Source organism: Euleptes europaea, chromosome 10 (genome assembly GCF_029931775.1).
Source record: "Euleptes europaea isolate rEulEur1 chromosome 10, rEulEur1.hap1, whole genome shotgun sequence".
Classification (NCBI taxonomy): Eukaryota; Metazoa; Chordata; class Lepidosauria; order Squamata; family Sphaerodactylidae; genus Euleptes; species Euleptes europaea.
Window position 1 is genome coordinate 2225261 of NC_079321.1, and position 13097 is coordinate 2238357.

The 13097-nt window shown below is 47.5% G+C and overlaps 1 protein-coding gene across 1 annotated transcript in view; it reads left to right on the top strand.

Annotated features, from left to right (window-relative positions):
- SPTLC3 (serine palmitoyltransferase long chain base subunit 3) overlaps positions 1-8165 on the top strand; it is a 73310-nt gene extending 65145 nt beyond the window's left edge. The window contains exons 10-12 of the mRNA XM_056856353.1: positions 3998-4133; positions 6660-6789; positions 8003-8165. Of these exons, the coding sequence (XP_056712331.1) occupies positions 3998-4133; positions 6660-6789; positions 8003-8116 (380 nt within the window). The 3' untranslated portion in view covers positions 8117-8165. The remainder of the gene's footprint in view (positions 1-3997; positions 4134-6659; positions 6790-8002) is intronic.
- Positions 8166-13097: the final 4932 nt, after the last annotated feature.

Consider the following 13097-nt stretch of genomic DNA (forward strand, 5'->3'; position numbering starts at 1 on the left):
GGCCAACCAGGTGCTTCTAGGAAGCCCACAAAGAAGACAACTGCAGCAGCATTAATCCTGGCTGTGTTCCACAGCACCTAATGTAACAGGCATGATCCTCTGATCCTGGAGAGGATAGGTATGCATCATGACTAGTATCCATTTTTACTAGTAGCCATGAACAGCCCTCTCCTCCCTGAACATGTCTACTACCTCTTAAAGCCTTCTAAGTTGGCAGCCATCACTACATCATGAGGCAGGGAGTTCCACAAATTAACTATGCGTTGTGTGAAGAAATACTTATTTTTATCAGTTTTGAATCTTACATATCCCGGCAAGCTGTCTCTGCAAAGGCTTATGAAGACGAATGCTTGCTCAACAGCTGGGTAAAAAGAAAAAAAGGGCACTCACATTCAAAAAAACAGACAGTGAAGTAGGTCCATGAATTTTTAAGTCTAGAGGATGAGAATCCAGAAGGACAGCGGTCTGCCCAACCCAGCAAGGGCAGTCTGCACGAGGGCATGGAATTCTGCACCGGCTGAATGCCCTCCGTGCACAGGATAGCCTGTCTGAGGTGAAGCATGGAAGATGAACACACATGAAGCTGCCTGAACCCACATGAAGCCACCGTGGTGTAGTGGTTAAGAGCAGTGGTTTGGAGCGGTGGACTCTGATCTGGAGAACCGGGTTTGATTCCCCACTTGGGCAAGTCACAACTCTCTCAGCCCCACCTCGCAGGGTGTCTGTTGTGGGGAGGGGAATGGAAGGTGATTGTAAGCCGCTTTGATTCTTCTTTAAGTGGTAGAGAAAATCGGCATATAAAAACCAACTCTTCTGCTGACTCAGCCCATCTGTCCATTGGGGGGGTCATCATTGTCCACTCCGACCAACAGCGGCTCTCCATGGTCTCAGCTGGAGGTCTCTCACATCACCTGCTACCCGACCCCTTTTTATTTAACTGGAGATGCCAGGGATTGAACCTGGGACCTTCTGCACGAGAAGTTCTACCTCCAAGCTACGCCCCTCCCTGACCTCCTACCCAAATTCTTCAGCTGCGTGCGCCGAGGTCAATCAATAATTGATTTTGTCCCTCTGTGGATCAGAGACATCGTCACCCTGAAAGGCTATCTCTTTACAGCCGTGTAAATCTATTTACAGCCCCAGCAGTTCCAGTTTGGGGCCAGCGGAGGGTCCTCAGATGAAATGTCTCATTTCTCAATCCGAATGGGATGAGGGGATGGGGAAGAGCCAACGAGGTGTAGTGGTTAAGAGCAGTGGTTTGGAGTACTGGACTCTGATCTGGAGAACCGGGTTCGATTCCCCCCTCCCAGACTTCTTCCATTTCGTGGCATTTTACTGGTTGCTGCTTCTGCATCCAATATTTCCCTCCCTTACATCTGTCTGTCTGTCTATCTGTCTCTGCCAAATGAGGAGAGCCAGCATGGTGTAGTGGTTTGGAGCGGTGGACTTTTATCTAGAGAACCAGGTTTGATTCCCCACGTCTCCACATGAGCGGCGGATGCTAATCTGGTGAACTGGATTTGTTTCCCCACTCCTACACATGAAGCCAGCTGGGTGACCTTGGGCTAGTCACACTCTCTCAGCCCCACCTATCTCACAGGGTGTCTGTTGTGGGGAGGGGAAGGGAAGGTGACTGTAAGCCGGTTTGATTCTTCCTTAAGTGGTAGAGAAAGTCGGCATATAAAAACCAACTCTTCTTCGGGTAATGGTAATTACTCTTTTTTGGGGGGAATATAAGGAAATGCAAAATAGGCTGGCTGGAAGCGGTGTGCCAGAGAAGTGCTAATTACAAAGGACTCCGCAGATGTTGTAAAATAATGATAATTCTCAGTGGGGCGGGGCAGGATGTGCCCTGGATAACTTCTCTGGGGAGAGTGGAATACTGTAATGGAGACAGCGATGGAGGCCTCCGTCAAGAGACGTGCGGTGGTGCAGTCGGGCTGTTAAAAATATCAGAGACGCCACAAGATGCGGCGCTTCGTGGTACACAAAGGCAGCCTGCGAGCTTTTTGCAAACATGTGCTTTGTGTCTGTGTCTCTTACTGACTAACTTTAGAAAGAAGCCAGCGGGGGGAGGGGGAACCCCTTGGCTGTCGGAAGATTAAAGAGAAAACCTTGCCCGTTGCATCATCCCAGACCAGGCGGGAGCTGTCGAAGGGCAGGAGCGGCTTTGAAGCCCATCGCTTGTGCTCGCTGTCGCGGGCTTACCTCATTTCTGAGAACACTGGCTTTTTGTTACGTTGGAAGTTCTTAACAAAATTCTGCGGCTGTCAGATCTGATAGAGAGTTCAACCTTCTGTTGAGGCCGGGGTTGGCAGCGTCCCGATTTAATATTCCTTTCAAAAACAAAAAACAACTTGGAGTCTATTTTTTGCATTGGACTAGAACCATACAATCATAGAGTTGGAAGGGACCAGCAGGGTCATCTAGTCCAACACCCTGCACAATGCAGGAAGTTCACAACTACCTCCCCCCACCACACCCCCAGTGACCCATACTCCATGCCCAGAAGATGGCCAGGATGCCCTTCCACTCATGATCTGCCTAATGTCATAGAATCAGCATTGCCTCTGCTTAAAAACCTCCAGGGAAGGAGAGCTTACCACCTCCCGAGGAAGCCTGTTCCACTGAGGAACGGCTCTAACTGTTGGAAAATTCTTCCTAATGTCTAGATGGAAAATCTTTTGATTTAATTTCAACCCGTTGGTTCTGGTCCGACCTTCCGGGGCAACAGAGAACAACTCGGCACCCTCCTCTATATGACAGCCCTTTAAGTACTTGAAGATGGTTCACAAAGTGTGTGGCTGACTTAAGCCATTTATCCGGAGCTGTTTCCCCGCGGTCACACACCCCACCCCCCTGCCGACTGCTTTGGGGCTTCCTTTTGATTATGCAGGCCTTTCCCTACCGTCAGTGGTCACCTTGCGCTCCCCATGCATTTTCGCGCGTTTTGCCTGCGTTTTCCGTATGCTGTTTTAGCCATGGAGCATGGAGTGTACAACCGATCATTCGACTGGTTTTATTTTATTTGCTTTCGAGATTGTACCTTGTGCTATGGCTTTCGCGTGTGGGGAAAAGATAGTTGGGATACAGTTGCTTTCACTTAAAGCGAGAAGACGGCATGGAATGATTTTGGAGCTTCTTCTGTTGCTCATGCCGGAAATTTCCCATGAGATCCATCCCTGCATCAGCCTCAACTGAATGGCTGAACCCGGAAGCCTGGTTAGGAGGGATTACCATAGCTCCAATCGATTGATGGGATTCGACTGCCATCAAACCGGTCATACTAGGATGGAGAGAACGGGAAAACAGCCTAACATCCCAGTCTCATATCGTAATGGTTGCGTTACCTTCTTTCTTTATGTAGTGTGGTGGTGGCGGGAAGTGCTGTCAAGTCGCAGCTGACTTCAGGCGAACCCATAGGGTTTTCAAGGCAAGAGGTGAACAGAGGTGGTTTGCCTTGGCTTGCCTCTGCGTCAGGACCCTGGTGTTCCTTGGAGGTCTCCCATCCAAGTACTAACGGGGGTCGACCTTGCTTAGCTTCTGAGATCTGACACTGAGTTCTGTAAACAAAGTAGAAAAATTGCCAAGTTAGTCAATTGTGGGCCTGCTTATTGTGACCCGCGTGCACTTAGAGTCGAATATTTCTATTGCGCCTGTTTGAGTGCAATTGAGAAGCAGTGACCATGTGTTCTCTTTGAGGAGGGAAGGGTGTGTGTGATATTCATGGCTCTTTGTCACCCCTAGTAGATCTCTGACTTTCTGGACATCTTATTTGTTGGCAGTAATAACAAATACCATGGAATTCTCTGAGTCCTGTATATGTCAGCAATTATATGTAGCTTCTAAAGTCATAGAGCATTTATTTTTGTGATTGCAGATCAATTTGCTGCATAAAGAATTCAGTTGTGGGGTGACAGGCGCGTGGGGATGTTCTGCCTGAAGGCTGCAGGTGTGATGGTGTCTGCAGTTACTGACTTCATGGTTCCTGTTTCAGGGCTTCAGAGGGTCCAGCGGCTAGGAGAAAACACAAGGTACTTCAGAAGAAGATTGCATGAGCTAGGCTTCATAATTTATGGCAACGAAGACTCACCCGTTGTCCCTCTCCTCGTGTATCTACCTGGTAAAATTGGGTATGTATCTTCTGCTACCCCAGGTAGCTAGACGGATTTTTCCGAATTGGTATAATGCTGAAGTCGCAGGGGTTTCCACCCCATTTGATATGCCTTTTTAACACGTAGTAGCCTTTTTAAAGACTGGTATATTGGGAAGTTCTTTCCTAATCGGTTTGGTGATCTCGATGACCCTTTTAAAAGAGGGTTTCACCAACTGGCTGTTCCCGAGAGACAGCTGCCTCCATTCTCGGCTAAAAGTTCACTCAGAAGTGCTCAATTATTGCTGACATTGATAAAGGTGGGAGGAAAAGCTTAATCAACCCATTTGAGACGAACAGGCCCATCCTAAGCAAAGTTAAGTCCATTGAAATCAATGAGCTTAGAAGGGTGTGACTCCACTTAGGATGGCACTGTTCCAGTGCTATCCTAAAGAGAGTTGCTGCGGTCTAGGCCCATCCATTTCAATGGGCTTAGACTGGAGTAACTCTGCATAAGATTGCCAATTGTTTTGGTATATGTCCCTTCATACATAATGATTGACTAAGCATTGGTCTTCAGAACTGGCGGGAGGTTCAGATCCAGAAGTGGGATGAATCCTAAGCAAAGGAGTGGTGTAGTAGTCACACCACCACAATTGTTGTTTTTCTCGGGTTTGGGGTTTGTTTGTTTTTAAAGAAACAGTTGGGGGAAAGTGAAGGTGAAATTCTGGGAGAAAGAAAAGAGGCTCAACCAAATGCAACAGCTTTTCTCCTTTGTCTCTGGCCTCCGTAAAAAGGAGAGAGTGGTAGATGTATGTGGTAAAACAGCAGCAAGTGGATTGTGTGTTGTGGCTTTGGATCCTGTGTCTGAAAATGTTGAAAACTGTTCATCTGGGGCAGTTGGACAGCAACAAAGTCAGTAAGACTTTATTTTTCCCATAGTGATGGGGTGGGTTCCAATGCAAGACCAAACAGTCCCCTTCCCCACGTCACCTCGTTGGTTTGCACGAACCGCTGTTTCCTTTCGTTCAGATATTTGTACCCTGTTTCTCTCCCCAATGGGCACTCAACGTGGCAGACGCGATATCTTTCTCCTCCGTTTTATCCTCACAAAAACGGCCCTATGAGATAGGTGAGGCCGAGAGAGGGTGACGAGCCCACGGCCACCCAGGTCGTAGCATATGGCTCTCTACACCACTACAACATGTTGCCTTGGATTTACAGGAAATTGTCAGTTGCCATAAACCAGAAAGGGAAAGGAGGAGGAAATGTCTTGTGCATGCCACCAACGGTGTCCCATTTTTAAACAGTTATGTCGTTGGTTCCGCCTCCTGCGGCAGCCATTTTGTGGTTGTGCACCATCACCTTGTGTCAGAATTCCCGGGGTGCCTGCAGGCCCCAAAAGGTTGGGGACCCCCGATGTACACTTTATTGCCACGTATGCATCACCTACAACGAAAACAGTAGATGTCTTTTCACTTGGAGTGTTTAGTTACTGCGGCTGTCCAAGATCTCTGGCATTGTTAAATCTAAACTGCTCAGAGCCTTGATCCTAGCCTGATGCTCTAACTCCAGGGTGTCAAAGATAATGCCCACAGGCCAGATCCAGCCCTTTGAGCACATTTAACTGGCTCATGGGCCAAGCTGACGCAGCCACTCCCCCACTGTCCCCCCGCTCCTGATTCTGGGCTGCGGGGGCCTTTTGATCCACGGCGCTTCCTGGCTGGGACCCCCACAGGGTTGGCCACTGTGTGAACAGACTGCTGGACTTGATGGCCTTGGTCTGATCCAGCAGGGCCTTTCTTGTGTTCTTACATTCTTAAGGCAGGGGATTCAGCCCGGTGTGTAGCTTGCCCTTCCCCGCCACCTCTGGAGTCGAGGGCTGATGGGGAGGGCGTTGTACATGCAGGGCTCATCAGCCAAGGCGGCCACACACCCTGCTCCTGGATCTGGGCTGGCGAGCCTGCTGCAGGCTGGTACACGTGGCCTGGCCCAACCAAATGACATCTATGTTATATCCGGCCCTTGTAACAAATGAATTCGGCACCCCCTGCTCTAACTACTCTGCCACACTGGCTCAATGTAGATCTCCCATCCTGGAACGTACTGACAGACTCCCGTGCCCTAGACCTGAAGTCTACCTTGGAGGGCTCGTTACCCTCTGGGGTTGCACGTTACCAGCACCTGCCAGAGCAAAGGGAAACACCCTGCTGAGAAATACCCACTATCATCAATCTGACCCATCCAGGAGTGACATAGATATCCAGGTTGGACTTCGTCACTTCCTCGATGCTGTCCAAGCCTGCCATCAGTGAAGAATGGCTCTACCGTTTGATATTCCAATCCTGGGAGTATTGATACCGTTTGATATTCATTGACTTTTCCCTTCAGTCATTCCCTGCACGTGCTTAAATAGAACTTTGCCGCTGTCTCCCAAATCTAAGTTTTTTACACTGTATTTGCAGTGAGATAAATTATCGTTTGTGCAATAACATTTCTATTTGTGGGGGGGGCGGAATCCTCCAGTTTGGAAGAATTAACTTGTTCTTCTTGCTTCCTTACCCAGGGCTTTTTCAAGACGCATGTTAGCAAAAAATATTGGGGTGGTTGTAGTTGGCTTCCCAGCAACCCCACTCGGAGAATCCAGGGCTCGGTTTTGTGTGTCAGCAGCTCATACTCGAGAGATGTTAGACAAGGTAAGCGCAACACGCGGCAGGAGGTACACTGCATTCCACATGGTGTGGAGGAGCCTCACAATATTAGTTGCTTCTTATTTGTTTGGTCATCAATGCTTGGCTATGGAAGCTTTTATTTTTTTAAAAAAGTTACAAAGGGGATAAAAATTGTGTGTACACATTGCCATGTGTTGGTGATAAAGAAAACAGAGAGAAGCAAGGTAGGTTTCAACATATGTTACCAGAAAATATTAAATGGGCATAACTGCGGCCATTTCTCCCCTCCAGCTACCCGAGCTTTCAGTTGTTGTTTTTTAATCAGCAATTGATTATCATTATATCGATGTAACGCTCTAACAGTATGCATAGCAGGTTCTCTGAATTCCCACCTTTCAATAAAAAGTAAGGCACTAGCCCCCACCCCTTCATATGAAGATACATGCCTTTCCCCTTATATCTCCATAACAATATCTTTGGGCAAGCATGGGGGTAGGCCTCCCTTGCCTGCTCACCCACTTAGGCGCACTTAGGCCTGCGCTGTAAGCCCGAGAAGCCAAAGTCGGACCTCGCTTAACACAATTACAAATGTAGAAGAACACGATGGATTACCAACCTCCAATTATAATCCAAGATTATAACTGATTTGGAGACTACAAAGGTCAAATCCTCTGGAGAAAATGGCATCTTCAGTGGTGGAGCTCTGTGGAATCCCACCCCCGCTGAGTTCCTTCCTCTCCCAAACCTCTCCTCCCCAGACACTATCCCCAAATCTCCAGGAATTTCACGAACCAGAGTTTTCAACCGTACCCGTCTATCCCTTTCCTCAGTTATTTTCTAAGAGAGAAAGCCAGCGTGGTGCAGTGGTTAAGAGAGGTGGTTTGGAGTGGTGGACTCTGATCTGGAGAACCGGGTTTGACTCCCCACTCCTCCACATGAGCGGCGGAGGCTAATCTGGAGAACTGGATTTGTTTCCCCACTCCCACACACGAAGCCATCTGGGTGACCTTGGGCTAGTCACACTCTCTCAGCCCCACCTACCTCACAGGGTGTCTGTTGTGGGGAGGGGAAGGTGATTGTGAGCCGGTTTGAGTCTCCCTTAAGTGCTAGAGAAAGTCGGCATATAAAAACCAACTTCTTCTACTTCACTGATGCTTGCCAAACATGCTGAGTAGAAGTGAAGGGAACTTTGTCATCCTTTTTCAAACTTGTCTAATGTAGTCCAATTGTATTGCAGGTTCTCCACGCTCTGGATGAACTGGGCGACTTTTTGGATCTGAAATATTCCCGGCATCCCAGGCCATCTCGTCCTCAACCGTATGATGAAACAAGCTTTGAACTTGAAGATTAAAGCTCCTGTCCCATGAAGAAAACTTGTTACCAGGGGAAACCTAAACAATAGGAAGAAGTTTCTTCTTTCCTAAAGACAGTTTTTGCCTCTCAGTTAGTTCGGTCAAGAGAAGCACTGTATGTGTATTACCGGATCAGATTCTGTGGGCAAGAGACTGGAATATTGCCACAGGTTTATCCCCACCAAGAAATATGTGTTTTATTATTATTATTATTATTATTAATATTATTATTTTTGGTGCAAAAAAAGACTTTGTTCTGTTAATTCCGTTGCCACTGTGCAGCCGTCGTGTGCCTTTTTACGGGCAGGTTTTGGATAGTTCTTAATAATGGTTAAAATAATTTATTTTTAAAACTTGCCACATAGAGTATTGAAGTAAAATGTTATTTGTTGAATTGGCTTTCATCTGTGGAGGGGTCGGTGGCTTCTTTGCTACGTAGGTGGATTGGGGCAGAAGAAACGAACAGGTAAGATCTCTTGGCCTGACTCCAAGATGACTGGTGCTTGCGGGTGGGAGAATGGTCACTCAGGAACCAACTTAACGTTAACTGTTTCCGGTCGGTGGACCAGAGAAGCCGAAGCTCCTCTTTTCCTGATGGTTTTTCAAAAAAAGAACATGCTTAACACGGTCTTCAATTTGAAAAGAAAGGGTAAGCCACAAAATGCCTGGGCCTCCATACACCTCGGTTTCGATTCTTACACAGTTAATGCATTGAATTCTTCTAAATAAAAATTGAAATTCTTTTTTATTAACGTGTTTGACCTTTCGAGCAGGCTTTCCGTGTGCACTTTTCGTAACCATTTGAACTTTCCTGTTGGCGTCGAGCGTCTTTGCAGCACACAAAATAGAATGAACGTCTGCGAGCCTGTTCCTGTTCTTGAACTACTTCCAGGTTTGATAAACACACTTGTTGAGTAAAGAACATTTTGGCTGTTCGTTACGAGGACCATAATACTCAGGGAGCGTGCTGTTATCGTGGCCATGCCACCTGTTGAATGGAAAGGTCCCTGGTTCCTTTTTATATTGTCGTTTTCTGTGAGGGATATGTCACACATTTGGATAGACCAAGTTCTTGTTTTTGCTATGAGGTTAATATGTTTAGTGGCCGGTTTTCTAAATGTTGCAACTACAAACTAGTTTTTAAGCAGATGATCTATCTGAAAAGGGCCCACGAGATAACACTTTGCGACTGGGTCCCTTGCCGTTGTACCAAGTGAACCGGGAGATGATTAATTGGGATGGTTCCATGTAAAACGACAGTCTCGGCAGTGAACGATCTTTCGTTGTCTAGCTCTTTTCATTTTGTTTTAAACAACTGGTTGCAAAGTCATTTCTGTAGCGCTGTAGCGAGCCATTCTTACGGTATCTGATGGCACTGTAAACAAACCCAGTCGAGAGACGGTTCGCTTTCTGTTGCGCACATGTGCTCTGCTTTCATGTTCTTAAAAGCTGCAGAATCCACTTAACCCCCAGCTGCAAAATTAGATTTAAGAACAGAACAATTAAATTGTGGAATAGCAATTATAGTATATGACTGCCCTGCTTGTTAAAGCGGCTTTGAGGATAAAGTGAGGCTGATTAGTTCTGAGGTCCCTTTTTTGTGTTGTTGTTGTTGTTCAAGTTAATAAAATTCAATGCTGCTATAATGTTAAGAATGGACCGCAACACATTCCAGAATATCAGATGTCTGATCTAAAAGTGTATTGGGGGGGGGGGGGAATTGCGCAGTGTTGTATGATTGTTCACTTTGGCACATGAACTTGAGGAACACTAAAGGAGGAGCCGTGTTTGTGCACTATAGTTAAACTACTGTATGAAGATTAAATAATGTTTTTTTGTGTTTTTTATGTTTCTGAATTTGGCTCTTTTTTCTGTTCCGGTTTCTAACATAAATTTCTACGCACAAGGAGTCTGGCCAAGGCCTGTCAGATCTGAATGAACTTTCTACTTAGGAAAGCCCACGGGCAGTCATAGGGTTGCCAGGTCCCTATTTGCCACCGGCGGGAGGTTTTTGGGCGGAGTGTGAGGAGGGCAGGGTTTGGGGAGGGGAGGGACTTCAATGGCATAGAGTCCAATGGCCAAAGTGGCCATTCTCTCCAGGTGAACTGATCTCTGTTGCCTGGAGATCAGTTGTAATAGCGGGAGATCTCCAGATAGTACCTGGAGGTTGGCAACCCTAGGCATTCAGGATCCACAAGTCATAAGTGGTGGCAGCAGAGAACTGAGTTTGCTTCACCACCACAGAGTCGGCACCGTCACTCTAACTAGGGTCACTAGCCCTCAGCTGGCAACCCCTGGGAGACTGTGGGGGGCAGGGCTTACCAAAACAGCATCCATTGGCATTGTGACATCGGTTCCTGCTGCCTAACTGGAAACGACATCGCTGTGTCTTTCCAGGGTTTTACCATAGAGTTTCAAGTGACTCCTACGGTGTCCTGCCATGTGGTGACATCACTTTTGGTCGCGCAGCCAGAAGGGACATTACAGCACCGACATAACGCTGTTTTGTCCCTCCCAGTTTTCTCCCACCGTCCCGTGGAGAGCTGCCAGGGAAAGCAGAGTGCTGGCGGGGCGTCTCCTGCCTGCAGTGGGCAAATGGCAACCCTGGCTCTAATCCACGCTTGGGTGGCATTTGCTTCAAGTTTTCCTCCATGAGCTCTTTCTGCCCAACCATTGCATTGCCCCCAATCTCCTTGGTAAACTAAGAGGTACTCTGGGCTTTGTGGGAGGGGAGGAGCAGCTCCGGAGGAATGGTGCCGCCCGCCTGAGTCACCTGTGTATTGCACAAATCTACCACGACTTCGACAGGAGTGCCAGCTTTCTTGACACAAAAAATCTCAGATGTCAAATCCTCTGGAGCCGTCAGTCTCCTGGGGCAGAGTATCCTAACCAATCCCCCACTGCTGTGGACATTTTAAATGTCCGTGGTCAGACCATGACAACAGAGTGGAAACTTCCATTACCAAGCCACGCGCTCTGTCCCCAGGGAGAGCCAAATCAGGTATCTGTCCTGTTTATGTTCATAGGGGCCAGAATGTCTAGGGCAGCTCCATGGCTATCATGGCAGCCTTAAAGGTCTGGGCCACTCCCGTGTGTCAGACAACTTTCCAGTCTATGGCCATTTCTGCATGGCTGTTTCCTCGCGGTCACCCCGCCGACTACTTCGGGGCTTGGCTTTGATTATGCTTGCATTTCCCGACCTTCAGAGGTCTCCTCGTTCTCCCCACGCGTTTCCACGCATTTTCTGGATGCTGGCTAAACACGCATCCAGAAAACTCCGGGAAAAACGCACTGGGAGAGCGAGGCGACCTCTGAATGGTCAGAAAATACAAGCATAAAGCAAAATCCCAAAATAGTTGGTGGGGTGACCGCGAGGAAACAGCCGTGCATAAATGGCCTATGTTTTCTTAGTGTTTTCTAGACAAACCCCCCCCCCCAAAAAAAAAACAGACTTTTTTAAAGCTGGGAATTTAGATAAGAACATAAGAAAGGCGATGCTGGATCAGACCAAGGCCCATCAAGTCCAGCAGTCTGTTCACCCAGTGGCCAACCAGGTGCCTCCAGGAAGCCCACAAACAAGACAGCTGCAGCAGCACCGTCCTGCCTGTGTCCCACAGCACCTCATATAATAGGCATGCTCCTCTGATCCTGGAGAGGATAGTATCCATTTTTTACTAGTAGCCATGAATACCCCTCTCCTCCATGAACATGTCCCCTCTTAAAGCCTCCACGGGGCAGGGAGTTCCACAATTTAACTATGTGTTATGTGAAGATGAAAGAGTAGATCATGGTAACAGATCGTTTTAACGTTATAACACTACTACTGATAGCAATTACCGATTTAAAAAAACTTTTAAAGCCTTCCAGTGGCATGGTCAGGGGAAAAGATGAGTTATGTATTTTAGAGGTTGTTACTCGCCCTGAGCCCGGCCTGGCTGGGAATGAGGGCGGGCTATGCATTTGAAAAATAAATACATAAAATAGACAGCGAAAAATGCATACAACACTCTAGCGTAGATTCTCCATTGCCAGTGTGAATGAATGCCTGTGCATTTGTGGTAACAGTGGCCAGGGAAGCACAGAATCCTTGCTGTCTGGCTACAGCCCCTGAAGTAAAAACAGAGAGCTGGTGCATTGCTATTGTGTTAGGAGAAGTCAAACAGTTTATAGGTTCTTTGGTTAATAGTCCTTCCGACCTTCTTCCTGTTTCATACAGTAGTTTCCAACAGTTGTTCCTTGCCCTTGTGAGCACACAAAGATCTAGTCAGAGCTTGGTAAACCCCATAATTGAGTGAGACTGTTCACGGCCCTTTAATTAAAGCAACAGGCATCACCAGCTGGGATTGTGCTGATCTCCATCTTACCCAAGGCTTTCCTTGGAACAATTAACGTGACGATGCCAGCAGGCCAGCAGCGTTTGTGGAAAAAAAATTTCTTTTGCATGCACGTTTGATCCAGTTTTTGAAAACCGATTTCCTGCAATCTTTGCTGCCAGCAGATCATGCAAACTACGTTGAATTAAGTCATGCTGTTCATTCACTGGGGCCAAAAGAAGAGTTGGTTTTTTATATGCCAACTTTCTCTACCACTTAAGGCAGAATCAAAGCGGCTTATGATCACCCTCCCTTCCCCTCCCCACAACGGACACCCTGAGAGGTAGGTGGGACTGAGAGAGCTCTAAGAGAGCTGTGACTAGCCCAAGGTCACCCAGCTGGCTTCACGTGGAGGAGAGGGGGAAACCAACCTGGTTCACCAGATTAGCATCCGCCGCTCTTGTGGGGGAGGGGGGAATCAAACCAGGTTCACCAGATCAGACCCCACCGCTCCAAACCACCGCTCTTAACCACTAAACAATGCTGGCTCTCAGCGAGAGAACTAAAACCTTGGCAGAGATGACACCTGAATCCCGGTCTCTCCGATTCGTGTCTAACATCCATTATTCACACTGGCTATCTCTGTCCTTTCCATGAAGATAGTTTC